The sequence below is a fragment of the Centroberyx affinis genome, unplaced genomic scaffold (assembly GCF_046629955.1).
Source record: "Centroberyx affinis isolate AG114_WGS23_722 - 3 ecotype Tasmania unplaced genomic scaffold, CSIRO-AGI_Caff_v1 ptg004810l_1, whole genome shotgun sequence".
Taxonomy (NCBI): Eukaryota; Metazoa; Chordata; class Actinopteri; order Beryciformes; family Berycidae; genus Centroberyx; species Centroberyx affinis.
Genome location: NW_027282340.1, coordinates 106,122 through 122,744, shown reverse-complemented (window position 1 = coordinate 122,744; position 16,623 = coordinate 106,122). Strand labels below are relative to the sequence as shown.

The following is a 16,623-nucleotide window of genomic DNA, read 5'->3' as shown; positions in this document are numbered from 1 at the left end:
GCCAGGACAACACATGTTGTGATACTATTAAAAGAGGCATGTGTTAAAAAGTGACATATGTTGTATCAGCGTGTGGAGCTGGTTGCACATCTTTCACACATGTTGTGCTGAATGTATCACATCTTTTTTTAAAGAGTGCAGAGAGAAAGGCAGAAGGAGGGAGAGGAGAGGAGAGTCTGCTGGGGAGTAGAGAATGTTTTGGAGCGCTGACAACGAGAGGACAAGCAGCTGAATGTGATTATGTTCCTGCTTCCCTCGAAAACACACACACACACACATACATACACACACACACACACACACACAAAACTACCCAGCTACGAATGCACACACACACAAACAGCAACTATCCTCCAAACACACACACACCTCTCTCTCTCTCTCTCTCTCTCTCTCTCTCACACACACACACACACACACACATACACAGTAGCAGCCTAGGATCGTGTAGTTTAATGGGCAGAGCTTCACTCCGACACTAGCAGGGCATGTGGCTTGATTCCCACTAAAATGTATAGACTCGTACTGTAAGGCACTTTGGATAAAACTAAACTAAATGTCAAAAGTTATCTACTGGTAGTACGACACTGCTCAAATATTACTAAAAATGAACATGTTTCTCTTTGTGTTCATTTGAAGCCTGGTTCATGCTTCATCCAGAAACGAACACAGAAGTGTGTGTGCGGTCAAAATAACATAATTGCGGCTGTAACGACTGGCTGTGTTGGCTGCGTTTGATAGTCGTGTGGGAGGTCATGGTTACGCAAACGCACCTACGTCCAGGATTGGCGGCACCAAGGACCGAAAAACCCGGTGGGTTTATTTATTTTTTGCTTGTTGGGGGATTTAGACCGCAGAATTTCACTACAGCAACATTAAAATAGGCTACTGGACTTTTCAGGCGCGCGGTCATCATGAATTGCCAAGATATGTAGACGGCACGCCTGCATTAATATAGAGCTCATACATGAACCAAGCATAAGAATCTACCAGGATAAAACAAAGTAAGAAAAAGAGAGGGATATAGAGAGAGTATTTGTTTATGTGTGTGATTGTATGTAGGTTATTTTCTACTATAACGCATGATCTTGTTTACTCAACATTATTGGTCAGGCCGACATTGAGATGTTAAAAAGGAAACACACACACACACACACACGCAGACCTTTTACCCACTAGCCCGTGACTGTCTCAGTCTGTCTCTGTTTCCATGTCTGAGCCATGGCCAATCTCTGGTCATACAAGAGCAGCAAGAGGAGAGCGCTAATGGTCCCCTAATTCCTCCTTGGCTGAAGAGTCTTACTGTTTCACAAGTGCATACAATGTTTAGTGTTAGTGGTTCCACTTGTGTAGCGCTGGGTAAGGAGTATAACACAAACACTCACGCATCTAAATGTATGCACGTATACTCTTTTCACTCTCATTTTCCCTCTATTCCTTTTCTTGCCATGACATACACACACACACACACACATACACACACACATACACACACATACACATACACTGCTGCTACAGGTGTTCCCAAGCCAAGCATTCGATATATCCTTCATTCATCTGTGCAGCTAGCCAGCAGCTCCACTATTTGAGTGGCTGTTGAAATCACTCTGGGCTGTGTTTGTTTGTGCTGGCAGTGGGGAAGCAGGTACAGTATGTACTGGGAAGGCTTGAGAGAGAGAGAGAGAGAGAGAGAGAGAGAGAGAGAGAGAGAGAGAGAGAGAGAGAGAGAGAGAGAGAGAGAGAGAGAGAGAGTGTGAGAGAGTGTGTGTGTGTGTATGTACTGGCAGGGCTAGCAGACGATAAAGTGGTCAGACCATGGAAAACTACAATTCCCATGGTGCCGTGCTTTGGCAGGGCAGTCATTCGTAAGAGGGGGACTTGCAGCAGGGTGTGTGTGCGATTGTGTGTGTGTGTGTGTGTATGTCTGTGTGTGTGCGTGCGGACTATACCTTGTGGATGTGTGTTGTATGGAGTGCAAAGGCTGAATGTGAAGGCTGTTGGACTGAGCACAGCAATGTGGACCGGCTCATTCCAAAAAAAAGACTGCTAAAACGACAGACCTTTTTTTAATGAACTGTCCTTGGCTGTCTGAGCTGAGAGAGAAAGGCTGTCTGTTCTCAGTGTCTGAGTACAGAAATGAGAGAGAGGGAGGGACAGAGAGAGAGAGAGAGAGAGAGAGAGAGAGAAAGAGAGAGAGAGAGAGAGAGAGAGAGAGAGAGAGAGAGAGAAATTGCATAATGGTGAAATAAATAAAGCGAGAGAAAGAGAGAGGCAAACAGAGAGAGAGATAGAGATATCCAGAACGGAGAGGACAAAGCAAAACAGTGAGGGGAGGGAGGGGAAGCTGTCGTCTCTGAGTGAGAGTTAGAAAGTGAAAGGAAGAAAGCAGAAAAGAGAGTTTGAGGAGAGGGAGAGGGCTGGAGAGGACAGGGAGGGGGCTGGGCGGTGTGATCTGGCCTTAACGCAGGGCAGAGTCTGTGGCACAGCTCCTATTTTAACAGCTGCAAGGGATTTCCATTGTAAAATCAGCTGACTTGATGAAAGGAGCACTTGTTGCCTGAAGTTGGAATTGGCCGGCCGGCCATCTCTGTAAGCCATTATGTTATTGGAGGGCTAGATTAAAGGCAGTTATGTCGTCGAAACTATTTATCTTTCACGTCCAGTGTAGTGCTCATCAGGAGCAAGGAATTCTTGCAAGGCATTGTGGGATGCGTGGCTCTCTAGAGCCAGCATCTGTGGGCCAGACAGGAGAGAGTCTGCAGCTTTCATTCCCTCTCTCCTCCCCACCCCGCCCCCCTCTCCTCTCCTCTCCTCCCACCCCGCCCCCCTCTCCTCTCCTCCCCACCCCGCCTCCCTCTCCTCTATTCTCCTCTCCTCTCCACCCCGCCCCCTCTCCTCCCCTCTTCTCTCTCCTCATGCTCTCACTTCGTCTCCTACCATCAACTCTTTGCCTCTCTCTGTTCTGTCCCTCTCTCTCCCTCTATTCACCTTTAATATTAGCTCCTTCCTTCCCGTTTTCACTCCTTTCTTGGCATCTTATACTTCTAGCCTCTCTTCTTTTCTTTCAAGAAAATCACTTGAAACAAGTGGAACTGCACTGATAAGTATATACTTATATATAGCACTTTTTTTACCTGCTGTGTATTCTGTAAACCTACAGGTGTGCATGTGTGTTGATGAAGACATTAAGGGAGGGCAGAGGCCGCCTGTAGCAGGAATCACCATGGAGCAAACAAATACACATGCACGCACACATACACACACACACACACACACACACACTGTAATTATGTCTGCAGTGATGTAACAGCACGCAGTCTGTTCCTGGGTGCGTGCGCACACACACACACACACACACACACACACACACATACACACACACATACACACACACCCCACACAGAGCAGGTTTACTTACTCACCCCCTCTGTACGGCTTCCAGGTGTAAAATTTTCCCCGGAAAGGAACGCTGTCAAAGTCAGAGCACTGAATCTCCCGGAAATCCTGTGAGCCTGCAGGGCACTCCTGTAACACACACACACACATACACACACACACGAACACAGAGCCCCATACAATGACCACAGTCACGCACATACAAAAAAACAAATGAGATCAAATAATATTTAATAATATTTTGATAACGATGACGATTCTGATGAAGATGACGATGGTGATGATGATGCAGAGTGGAACTCACATCAATATTGCAGGATCTGAAGCGCTTTCTCTCCCCCAGACAATACTTTCCACCAATGGTTGGCCTACAACCAAACAGACAGAGAATCAGGCCAGTCAGTCACATCTGAGTGCAATTTAACAAGATCTAACCTCCATCACATCACCACACAGCTCTGGCTTCTGCTCTCTGCCTCGTCTGCCTTCATCAGCCTGTTTTCAATCTCGCTGTCTGTCTTTTTATTGCCTTATTGTCTATCGCAGACCATCACTACAACACCTTTGTTTAAAAAAAAAAAAACAGCAGAGAAGTTGGCCAGCCAGCCACTGTCAAAATGGCTGCCTCTGCTAAGTTTTCAACAGAATTAAGATGAGCGAAGCCAAAGCAAATGTGCAAGCGATGCTCCGAAATGATACGAGAGAACATGGTTGGCATCAGAATTTGGGTCAGTTCAATTCAATCAATTCAAACTGGGGAAACTGGTGAAATCATATAAGATATGAAGGTTTGTTACATTTTGAAAACTAGGAATTAGGAAAATTAATTTCCTGAATTGGCTGAATTTAAATTGAATTTAATCCAACTCAGGATTCCCACGGCAGCCATTTTTATATCACACTCAGGGTGAGAAACTCTACCCAGAAGACCAAGTGCAGCCCAGCTATTTCCTTCTGCTGTGTATCAAAATGCAGATCATAGGCTGCAAACGTCGGGAACTGGACAAACATTTATCATTTCACAGATTCCCAGCTGAAAACGAAATAAATGGCTCTCAAGAATCCTGATGAATACAGATTCAAATTGTAGCTAGTACGTAGTTAGCTAGTAGCAAACTAGCTAGTAAGCTAGCTAACTTAACTGACCTAATTCAAGCAGTGGTTGAATCTAGTGCAAGGGCTCATGTCATGCTAGTTGGGCATTAGTCCAGGCATTTTAGCCAAAAATGAATAATGAATAAAAAGTCCAGCCTGTACAGTCTGCTAGAGTGAGTTATGACATCACACACTGTAGGCGTGCTCCATAGGATCCCATTATAAAGGTTGAAAAAAGTATAAAACTTAAACTGCGATTTCTCAAAAAGTACAAAAGGTATCAAAAAGCTAAATAAGAGTAATAAAGTACTAACGTTTGAATGGAGTTTCTAGCTTAAAGTATGAAAGAGTAGTTAGAGTTCAAAGTGGGCATGATTTGAACAGTCCTCCCATAGACTTACATTGTAAAAAAAAAAGGCTAAAAAGGCATTTTGGTAGGATCATATTTAGGTGATTTTCAAAACTTTCCCTTCATACAATTCCTTAGGACTTTTTTTCTCTCATTCAGAACATATTGAGGACACAAAATCCATTGAGTTTGTTTTTGTTGCAATTTGTGGGAGGTCAAGTTACATTATTACTGGACTACATGACATGATAGGCAGATAGCTGTCTTCCTGCTAAGTCCTCACTTCCCACTGAGCAATTTTACATTGATTAGACGTTTAAAACACATCTAAATGGCCCATAGCCGTCTAGGCTAAATTAAGTTTAAATGGGGTTGAAAAGTGAAAGTATATTAGATATCTATACATAGACAAAATTAACCTAGGCTATATGAGAGCTACGCATAGACGCAATGTCGAAATTACTTCTTGTGCTCAGATAATTATCTTGTAGGCTAGTCTACAGGACCTCTCTGGTGCATATTTTTGGTATTTACAGATGTTTATTCATTGTAATAATGTATTTACTGCTTGGTCTAAAATAGGTCTATACATAGCCGTAATGATCCTGGGCTATATGAGAGCTAAAGCATAGATGCAACGTTGAAATCACGTCTTTTGCTCAGTGGGTTATGTGTCGAGAGTGTATACATGCTAATCTTCGGGGTGGGAAACTCTATCCAGAAGATGACATGAGCCCTTGCACTAGATTCAACCACTGCTTGAATTAGGTCAGTTAGCAGAAAAGTGTGGCGTCAGTTAAAAATGGCCGCCGTGGGAATAAGGTCAATGCACGGAGCTGAGGGAGAGACAGCCTACCTGGGGCTGTCACAGTGTCGGACAGAAGAGGAGACGCCTCCTCCACAGGTCCTGCTGCACTCCTCCCAGGGCGACCACAGACCCCAGCCTCCGTCCACACCCTCAGGACGCGTCCCGTACGCCACACACACCCTCTTGTAGCACCACTGCAACACAACACATATACGTATTTACAGATACACAGAAGAAATCATGCTCATACACAAACAATTCCACCCTTGGACACCCTTACACTGTTATCTATCACCAATCTGTGATGTTCAATGCATTTCAGGAGTTATTTTGTGATGAAGTGTTGTAATTTACTTTTCAGTGTTCAGTTTTCCCTCAATCTGCCTTGTCTACATCTTCATCAGTTTGTGATTTCCTACATTTCCCAGAATGGCTTTCAACATCCTCCAGAGAATGGGCATGAACTTGTTGCATTCAGCTGTTTATACATGTAGGTGGAGAGAGCAATAGTGATAGTGATAGCAACAGAGCAAGATAGAGTTTTTCCAGTCCAGAAAAAACGAGTCTCGTCTCTTACTCAAAACGCAACATGTCTTGTGGCTGCATTGCATTCTGGTCTATTGAGTCTGCTGTCAGTGGAGAAATTGGTCTCTCTGTCTCTTCTACAATGGATTTCTCAATAGTGAGTCTGGAAAGAAGCCCTTGCTCTTTGATTCTGAGGGACTGACACCAAAACCTGACATTTACCATTGATGTTTTAGACTGCTATTGAACACATCGTCTATGTTTGGCCACTGTTTTTTAACGCAGTGAAAGTGTTTTAGGGTGGATTTCTCCTTTAATAAAGGTTCATCCCAGTATTTACCCCCTTCTCGATGGTGTTGGTCTGACAGATGGTTCCCTCCGCAGCGGGAATGCTGCTGGTGATGCAGCGGTTGCTCTTGCTCATGCACCACAGTTCACTGCAGACTTCCTGTGTGTGTGTGTGAGTGAGGGGGGAGTACAAAGATGGGAAGGAGAGAGAGCGAGAGAGAGAGAGAAAGAGAGGAGAACAGAGCAAAAGAGAGAGACAAGCTGTCAGAGTGTTTCTATATAAACTCATTATAGAGACACCAGTCCATGATGGATGCGCTGACCCATGGAGCAGAAGGCAGACGGATTCTTGTTCACCTCCTTCTCTGCTCCCTCTGGTGCTATGGCGATGGCTTTAACATATGGGGGCTACATTTTATTGTATACATATGCTCTTACCACATAGTATCAATAATAATGAGTCTATAAAGCAGTACGCCGTTCCAGATGTCCCTTCGCTCTGCAGTTGGCCCCATAAAGTTGACCATCCAATAAAGTAGATGCTATTCAGTAAAGGTAGTGCAAGATTGTTCAAGTCTTCACAGTAAGACCAACTAGAATGAGGTGACCAGTGTAGAAGAAGAAATCCAGTCAGCAGTGGGACAAATAACTATCACTCAAGATTAAGTCAGCGAAAAGACTGAATCATATTGGTTCCATCAGAACAGACAGCCAAAAATACGTCAGAGGAGGGAGTAAAAGACAGATTTTGAGGTGGAAGACGGACACAGCAAAAGAGAAAGAAAGAAAAAGAGAAATGAAAGAGAGAGGTAGACACACCGAAAGAAAGAGAGAGAGAGAAGCTGTCAGAGTATGTCAATATAAACTAATTATAGAGACACACTAGTTCACAATGAATCACCTGACCCATAGACCAGATGTCAGAAGGGCTGGTGTAGAGAGAAAAAGAAAAAGTGTCAATGTGCTAAATATACTCCAGAGCGAGGAGGTGTAATAATAGAGAGAGAGAGACAGATTTATGACGGCAAAAGACAAACTACAAAGTCAAGAAAATAGGAGAATTTCCACCCTGAACAGAAAGGCACAGGTGAGGAAGAGATGGGATGAGAAGGAAAGAGAAAGGAGGGTGAAAGATGAATGAGAAGAGGGAAACGGACTGAAAAAAGCGCTCACCCCGTATTTACACTGTCGAGATTTGACGCCGTACTGGAAGCGGCACTGTTCGTCTGCGTCGTAGGCCTGTCCCGGGGCTGTGGTGGGGTACACAAACTCCTGCTTGGGAGGGATGTTGTTCAGACAGGAACCCATACCTGAACTAAAGACACCAAACAGAAGGGAGAAAAAAGGTTGAGATTAAACTACAACTCCTGAGTGGTTTACAGGCAATATTTAGATGGTTCTTTGTCCTGAGAATAGTCCAGGTAAAGCAGAGCAGGTGAAACTGGTATGCATCCCACTGCGACTAGTTCTTAGACGACTTTTAAACCAAACCATCTGTGTGCCAAAGTTAAAATTGCTGGACCATCTAAATGAGGATGGTTGAATGAATGAAATAAACACAACTAACCAATGTTGGAATATATACTCATTTTAAACAATGCAATGGTTAAGCATGATGTGAAATTGTTAAAAATTAGAGTGCCAACTGTCTTGATCCGTCCACAACTGTAATTTCAACTGAACAAATCACTCCTTCAAGTCAAAACCACACTATTGTTATGACCTGCAAGCAGTTTATACCAACATGGTAATCCAAGTGAAGTTTCCTTTGCCAAACCTCTAATTACCGAATTATTTGTTATTGTGCGGATATCTGATAGGCTGACTCACTCCAGGAAGTTGGTGATGTAATCCCGGCTGCAGGCGGACCAGACAAAGGGGTTGGTCTTCATGGTGATGTGGGCAGCCATCAGCTTGGCCGTCTCCTGGCTGCGGGAGCCGCAGGCATTCCCCACACCGTCATGGTTCATCCCAAACCTAAAGCCCATGATGACACAGGGACAACGTTTTGAGGCCATGTGGATGGGCAGCAGCATGCATGACAGGATGACAGGGAGAGTGGAACAAAAACACTGTGGATAAGAGAGTAGGATTTAAGAAACAAACGTATGAATTAAAGAAGAGTGTTGACCACAATTGTCAAAACTGCTTATCTACATTATAATCTATTGCCTACATGCATGTATCATGGCTGTAAAGACAAAGACTTGAGGAATAGGGGTAGAAATATATGGCCGGATGTATCATTATCATCATCATTACTATTAGCCTACGACAGTAGCGTTAAATCCTGGTCGTTGGGACCCGCACATCTGCTGGTTTTCATTCTAGCCATCTAATTGTGGGACTATTTTACACCTGGGACACCAGGTGATCACAATTAACTGCAATTAACTGCAATTAACTGCAATTAACTGCAGTTAATTGCAGTTAATTGCGATCATCTGGTATCCCAGGTGCAAAATCGTCCCAGATGGGATAGAAAACCAGCAGTAGTGAGAACCACAGGCCTGGAATAAAGTTCTGGTTATTTGTTATATTTCACGTGACTAAGAAATTATTCATCCGCAACTTGACATGGCAAAGGGATAAATGAATGACATCATATCCTGGCAATTTATCATATTGTAGGAAGATGCACAGTTATTTCTGGTCCATTCAGTCATTCTCCCAACTGTTTCATCACTACAGAGAGTGATAATACTTACAGTAGCTGAGATTGAGGCATGAAATAAGGTAGCGTGCTTAAATCTTTTCATCCTCCAGTGGAGTAATCTCTGTGTTGCCCTGGCTTGTTTAAACCTGGCAGTAATCTTTTCATGTGGGCACCCACCAGAAACGGGCCTGCACCCAAACTGAATGTAATGCTACAAAAACAATTTATATGACAATTAAAAGGAACTGTTGATTCTGCTGGGGCTGGGGGATCTGATGGTGTACAGACACATACACACACACACACACACACACATACACACACACACACACACACACACACACACAATCACACACCAACACACATGAATCCGCACACTATTAAAAACCCAGTCATGTTGTCTAGACAGCGTGGGGATCTAAGCACTCAGCAGCCCATGCAGTTCAAAAGCTACCTGCGCTAACCATTAGGGAGGCAGGACAGCGATGGATCCACCATCTGTCCAAATACCTCCCAGGCCTGCATACACACATCGCTAAATGGAACACTCAATTACTCTCAGAAAATACGCCACTTCCCAAAAATACATCGAGGAAGAAAGTGGAATCAAATCAGAATCCTCTTCCACTGGGATGGACCCGAGGAGATGTGCATGTGATTTACAGTGTGCCTGACAGAAGTAAAGCCTGCAGGCTGATAAATATGTATGAGTGAGTAACTGAGGCAGATCAGCTGGTTGCTGTGTGCCAGGCCAAACCAGTGAGTAAAACACCGTTTCCTAGACAGAAAAGACAGACAGCCGTGTCCAGGTGCTGAGGTTGGGCCCTAAGAGATATACTGTACCCGCTCCACACGTAACTTGTTCCACTGGCATATAAATAGCCCATGACTGAAAGAAAATATAAAGCTATTAACACATTCTCAATTGATGGAAATGACTCATAGATTACATAAACGCTCTCTGGAGATGTAGAGATGTAATCTAAGGACAATCTCTCTGCGGAGGGTGGGGTCAGCGCTGACCAGACCTGGATAAAAGACACTCTAAATTACTAATGTGATATTTTATTGGTCCCTGTAGGGGCATTTTCTTTTTGTTTGGCTACAGATCAGCAGCCCGGTAGGGGTTCACTGTCTTGCTTAAGGACACTTCAGCAGGGCAGATGTTTCTCTACCATTAAGTCATCCTGGTGGATCTTGAGCCCAACATGCATGATCTCTACTTGCAACGTTGTGGAGTTAAATCCAACCCTTCTTTAACATGTCATCCCCATCATTCCCACCTTTCCTGTTTCCAACTATTGTAGACTGTTTAAAAGAACACAAATTCCAGGACGAAGAGATTTGAAATCCTTTCGGCTGTCTGAAAACCTCAACTATCCACCCCTACTTCCTCAGGCGGTCTTTTGCCTTTTCCAAGAATCTAATAGTGAAGATCAATTTGTTCTTAAACAGCCTGTCTGGTTAACTGAAGGTACAAACTTATCAAGATGTTTTCATTTCACTTAGCTGGCCCTAACCCAGCCACAGAAATAGGACCATCCATTAAAAGTTATGCATATTTACAAGATTCGCTAGAAACCAAAAGGTCAAAGGGATTTATGTTTAAAAAAAAGTCAATGAGTAACAAAGAGAAAAATACCATCTATTTTTCAAAAATGTGCAGAGCCTGGAAACCTTCAGGAAACTTGAAAAGGTGAGGTTGTAGGTAGTTTACACTGTGTGTGTGTGTGTGTGTGTGTGTGTTACCCACGTGTGTCCTATCTCGTGGGCAATAGTGAAGGCTGTAGCCAGGCCAATGTCCTCATTGATGCTGCAGCTCCTCTCTGGCTCACACATCCCTCCTACAGGAGCCAAACCTGTCACACACACACACACACACACACACACACACAGAGTATGAGTATCCTACATCCATAACAGCGTCAATGGTATGTATTTTTCTGGAAACGTTTTGATTGCTATGCAGCAGAACCCAGCTAATCTAACTCCTGGGTAATTGAGGTTCATTTGGGAGAATGAAATGTTTGGAAGACTGAAATGTGTTGACATTCCATTCATCTATAAAACGTGAACGCCCCTTGGGTAGAGCAAGACTTGCAAGTCCCCCCATTCCACACGTATCCTGCATTATTACTGTATTACTATAGGATTTTCTAAACAATTCTTCTTGGGGGTGGAGCTAAAGTGCAGCAGCAGGACAGCAAGCAGGTACAAAGTGGAATTCATACAGTACTCTCCTTCTAATACATCTGTACTTTAGTGAAAGAGAGGTGGGGCAAAGTCTACATTGGGACTACTGTGGGTTTTTAGTTTATTTGGCAATTATTAAATAAAACACAATCATCTGACAATCAAGGATGAACTCAAGGATGCACTCAAATCACTTTTATTGTGGTCCTTTATTGGAAAAAAAACAGTAGGCCCTATATTGATCCCATTCACTTCTACTGAGGGAGTTGAAATGAGGGCAGGTTCATGAACCATACAAACAGTCACAGTCACACACTCTGCAACAAGGGACCAGTGTTTGAGTTTTTTTTTATCATGAATTGCTTTCACCCTGAGTGTGTGTGTGTGCATACGTACGTGCATGTGTGTGTGAGAGGGAGAGTGAGTGTGTATTGGTGTCGCTCTGTGGCGGTGCACTGTATATGTGTGTGAGTGTCAGTGGGGCTCTGTGTGTCTGTGTGTGTGTGTGTGTGTGTGTGTGTGTGTGCGCTGCAGTCTGCAGTGTTACCTAGGGTTCCACAGGGCTTGTTCTTGTAGATGCAAATGTCGTACCTGCGAACAGGAAGGAAAATAAACCAAGTTATTTACTACAGTTAGGCACCCCTAACCTGGCACACACACACACACACACACACAAACACAAGCATTCAGCAGATGAAATCCAGCATGTTATCACGCTCATGTATACATGCGGACACACACACTTTTGTACAAGAGACACACACAAACTGACACAGTAGACACAGACACATATTCACAGATTTTGGCACAGAGGGACAGACAGACACTTGCACACACACTCACAAACACACACACACACACACACACACACTGAGGCCTATGGACAGACAGTGGACAGGACTGATAGCACACTGATACGTTTTAAAGAACAATAGCAGGAAATCAAGGATGGTCACTGCAGTGTCATCTGTCTGGACAGTTTCCATCCTCCGCTTGATAAAGGCCTTCGTAAAACCAAGCTGTTCTCACAAAGTCAGCACCAAAACCATATATATACATATATATCAAAAAGTTGTGACATTGAGTGGTCTATAACTTCTTTTTTTAAATTTCTGTATTTCATCGTTAACCAGCTCCTGCAAGAAAATAATACAGCTCAGCAGCCAGTTACTGCCTTGCAACATTTGCTTATTGCACATTGGGTCAGGAAGAATGGGAAACTATTTGTGGCCTTAGTGATTTCAGTGGCATAACTCTTATAGATAGACAGCTCTGCCCGGCCCCATCCCATTCACACAAAGCACAGAGGGGCAGGCAGCAGATGACTGTGAACAGACAGCGGTTCTGGTGTTTGCAGATGCACATTCCTCAGTCAATAGTATCACTGTTGTATCTGTTTGTTGCGTGTCTACCGCTGTTGTTTCTGTTTTCCACCCGCAGTAAAAGAAAGGGAGAGTGCAGCGAGAGAGATGGAGAGAGAGGAGAGAAAGAGGAGAAAGAGAGAGTGAAAGAGAGAGAGAGAGCGTGAGAGAGAGAGAGAGAGAGCGTGAGAGAGAGAGACATAGCTTACTGCTGTCAGATTCAAGGCAGTTTCGCTCTGATTTCTGCTCTCTCTCTCTCTCTCTCTCTCTCTCATCCTCTCACGGTGTCTCTCCGTTTTCTCTGGGCGGCTGCCTTTGAAAAAAATATAAATCTGTCTTTGTCTCTCGCTCCCTCCTCATATCTCTCTTTTACTCTCGCTCTCCAGATGCTGAGCTGGGCAGAGCGGCCCCAGCTTTCGTCACCCCAGACAGGACAAGATACAGCCCAACTCACTTGGACTTGGCGTAAATGAGAGGCAATGAGGAGAGGGATTGGGAATGTAAGAATTCAGCTCAGAGTGAACACTACTTTTAACCCTTATTTGAACAGGCAAACAGGTTAAACTCATTTTTATTGACAACAATCGCCTGGAGAGTAGGGGAGCAGTTGCTGGGGGAGCTGCCCGCTACAACAACACTCTTATAACGTTTGCCAGTATAATATAAAATTATCATGATTAAGCCTAATGCTTCCCCTTGCTTTCCACATTTTTAGCACTGTGAACCCGGGGAGTTATATATAGAGAGGATTTGATATGGTTTTAGCACTGTTACATTGGATGGGAGTAAATGTATGGCTGTTGTGGCTTTGAACTGGTGTGATTTGATGGGGTGCTCTGTGGGCATTTGTCATGATGACAAGTAATATATCCAGGATACTTCAAAAAAGATGAAAAGCTTTCTTGTTTTGGCTTAAAGAAGAAAACCTTAGGATAACCCTAGGATAATTGATTTTGCATTTAAAGTATACTGTATACTTGCATAGGCCAGCCTCTGATTCAAGCACTTGAGTGTCAGTATTGTGTCCTTCACTGCTTGTCTCCATGGGACAGGTTTGTCTGTTTGGCGCTCTGACCTGGTGATGAGCACGGCGGTGTCGTGGTGAGCGATCCCGTTGTCTGGTATGGCGTTCCCATAGCTGCTCCGGTGCTGGATGGTTTTCTGCCACTTACAGAAGCTGTCCAAAGACTTCCCAGCGTGGTGGTTGATCTCTAGCGTTGGCTGGTAGAGACACAGAGAGGAAACACAGACTCTAAAGGAAATGAGGCAACTAAAATATAGGGTCATTATTACGGATTTAAATCTTAAAGCACAACAGAAAGACTAAGACAAAGATTACATAGCATTTTATTTTGGAACGCACGTTCCCAAAGATACTTAAATGAGTTAGTAATATGATATGGTTATTCCAATATCAGAAAGGAGGATTCAACAATAGGAGACCAATAAAGTGTTAGAGACAAAAGCTATGATCACATAGTCCAGGTCTTCCTGTATTGCAGTGTTTCTGCAACTATCAGTCTTGTTTTCCACATGACCTGAGTACTAGCATATGTTCATTAGATTGGGTGCCAAAGTGAGGATACATTCCTAAAATCTGGGTGCCAGGTTGAAAAAGCTCAAGAACCCCTGCTCCGCCGTGTCAAAGAGGCTACTGTCGAGGCAGGAGGATTAGAGGGAAGGCGCTTTCTAGTATTATAAGAGCGCTGGTTGAGCGGGGGGGAAGGGGAGGGAGGGCTCTGCTGGCCACAGCTGGCTAGAGCTCGTAACCCAGGAATGCATGCGGTGACATAACTAGTAATTGTCTCATCCCACAGTCCCTCATTTCTGGGCCCACTGCTGGCCTGGTTCTCTCTTCCAGGGGCAGTTTGCCGTTTTCAGACCTGGAAACCGACAACAGAACCGCTCGGCGAGACTACTTTCAGTCCTGTCCCGACCTCAACCTCAACGGTCCATGCAATAAGAATAACAACACTAATACTGCCCACCGCTAATGATCCTAACATTTATTTATTCCTTTCTTTACTCGGTCAGATGACGACCAGATCCGAGGGGCAAATTATAGGGCTTATTTTTAGGCAGTATGAATAGTATGAATCACGAATGTTCCTTAATAAGACAGCTATGGAGGAAACCTCAAAGCCGCACTGTAATGCCCTTCTAATACAGTATGATTCATCTGTCAGATCCCTATTAGGTCAACATTAGGATGCAGCGGGTAACCCCAACCTGCCGCCCTGTCTCACCACACACTGTTAATGGCAGGCTAATAAGGTCAGCGGCTGGCTGGCTGCGGAGCCAGATCGCTCAGTGATTTCATGTGCTATGCCGGTAAGGTCATGCACTTTTACTTGATGGGTTCAACTCCTGCCTTAAACTGCGGTGTGGATTCTCAATCTGTGCCATTTCTTAACCCCATTCACTGTCTCCTATCATATGTAATAAGAAAAAGAGGGTGGACGTTAAAAAAAGGCTGGCGACCATAGAGGGCAGAGCTCAAGGAGGTTTGGTTCATTTGGGATGCCAATGGTGTGTTCTGCGGGTCAGTTGCCTAGGTTGCATGCTGTGTACTTGACACATTTGGGTTTGTGCATCCCCTGTATATCTGCCCTCTCTGCTGCACAGCATGCGGTCTGGTTAAGCGGGATGCCGGGATGCCATCAGCGGCCACCAATGCAGCAGCTGCTCTTCCCGGAGAGGAGGACGTGACAAGAGGTGGCGACTTCAGGTTGAAGTTAAACACCGAGGCTTCAGAGAACGCCTCACCCCAACGCATCGCTTCAGATTTAGGCGCTGATATTTTTGCATGAACTTTTCTGAGGCCTAAACGTGCGTCACAGCAGCGGTCAGAGAGGTCACCGCCTGCGCCCGTAACAAGCAGCGCACTCATAAAGCAGCTCTGTCTGGCAGGTACAACTCTCCCCTCATTCCCTGACTTTCCCACCTCTCACCTCACCCTTCCTCTCTCTTCTCCTCGCTCCTGTCTTCCTCCCCTCCGCCCCATCCATCCCTTCCGTCCTCTCCTCTTCCACCTCCCCTCTGCTTGCATTACAGCCACCACTCACAGTTCCACTTACAAACTTTCGGTCTCCACTGGGAGTGGTGGAGGAAGGACACTTAAGCCAATAATTTGACACAAACAAGGAGCTCATAGACGCTGGCCAGGGAAGAGGTTCGTGCAGACTGGACAGAGAGAGAGAGGTAATGAGGACAAGCAGAGAGAGAGAGAGACAGGAGGGTTACAAAGCCTTTACTGAGGAGAGGAGAGGAGAGGAGAGGAGAGGAGAGGAGAGGAGAGGAGAGGAGAGGAGAGGAGAGGACTACAGTGCTGTCCAGTGTAATCCTGTCCAGTTCAATACAAAACAGGCCAGTTGGAACTGTTTATTACCTGGTCTTCCATAAGCAGGATGAGCCGCGTCACCACAATGTTGACTGCATTCCCCAGGCTAGAATCCTGGAACAGTTTGGCAACCTGACCTCCAGGGAAACAAGAAAAGACCAGTCTTAAAAACAGCTGATACGCCAATAGTGCACATTAACAAGAGTAACACAAGAGATGAATCAGCCTCAGAAAGAACTGAAACACTGGCAACAGACAAAGAAAGAAACCAGGTCAAATAAATGTAATAAACCTCTACATGGCAAGAATAGTCTAGGCTTCAAAAGAGATGAAATACCACCACTAGACACAAAATCATAAAAAATCTGATGCATGACTTGACATGAAAAACAATCTTAAATAGATGACCAACCACTAGTTTATGAGAAAAGACACATCTTAAAAAGAGCTGTAAAACCAATACTAATAAACGAAAAGACCAGACTTGAAAAGAGCCGACATTTTACCACTAGGCCTGACACTTATCACCACCACTAGCACTGAAGCTCCACTCAGACACTTGTCATTACTGGTGGCTGCTGTAATTTGGCCTATTTTGCATCACACCACTAG

At 44.5% G+C, this 16,623-nt stretch overlaps 1 protein-coding gene across 1 annotated transcript in view; it reads right to left on the bottom strand.

The window, feature by feature from the left end:
* The window catches only part of adamts10 (ADAM metallopeptidase with thrombospondin type 1 motif, 10), a 38,700-nt gene that overhangs the window by 13,012 nt on the left and 9,065 nt on the right, over positions 1-16,623 (bottom strand). The window contains exons 6-15 of the mRNA XM_071545218.1: positions 16,060-16,143; positions 13,747-13,892; positions 11,858-11,901; positions 10,871-10,976; positions 8,292-8,438; positions 7,635-7,776; positions 6,514-6,621; positions 5,697-5,842; positions 3,701-3,764; positions 3,423-3,525 (exon numbers count right to left, since the gene is read on the bottom strand). Coding sequence (XP_071401319.1) covers positions 3,423-3,525; positions 3,701-3,764; positions 5,697-5,842; positions 6,514-6,621; positions 7,635-7,776; positions 8,292-8,438; positions 10,871-10,976; positions 11,858-11,901; positions 13,747-13,892; positions 16,060-16,143 — 1,090 coding nt within the window. The remainder of the gene's footprint in view (positions 1-3,422; positions 3,526-3,700; positions 3,765-5,696; positions 5,843-6,513; positions 6,622-7,634; positions 7,777-8,291; positions 8,439-10,870; positions 10,977-11,857; positions 11,902-13,746; positions 13,893-16,059; positions 16,144-16,623) is intronic.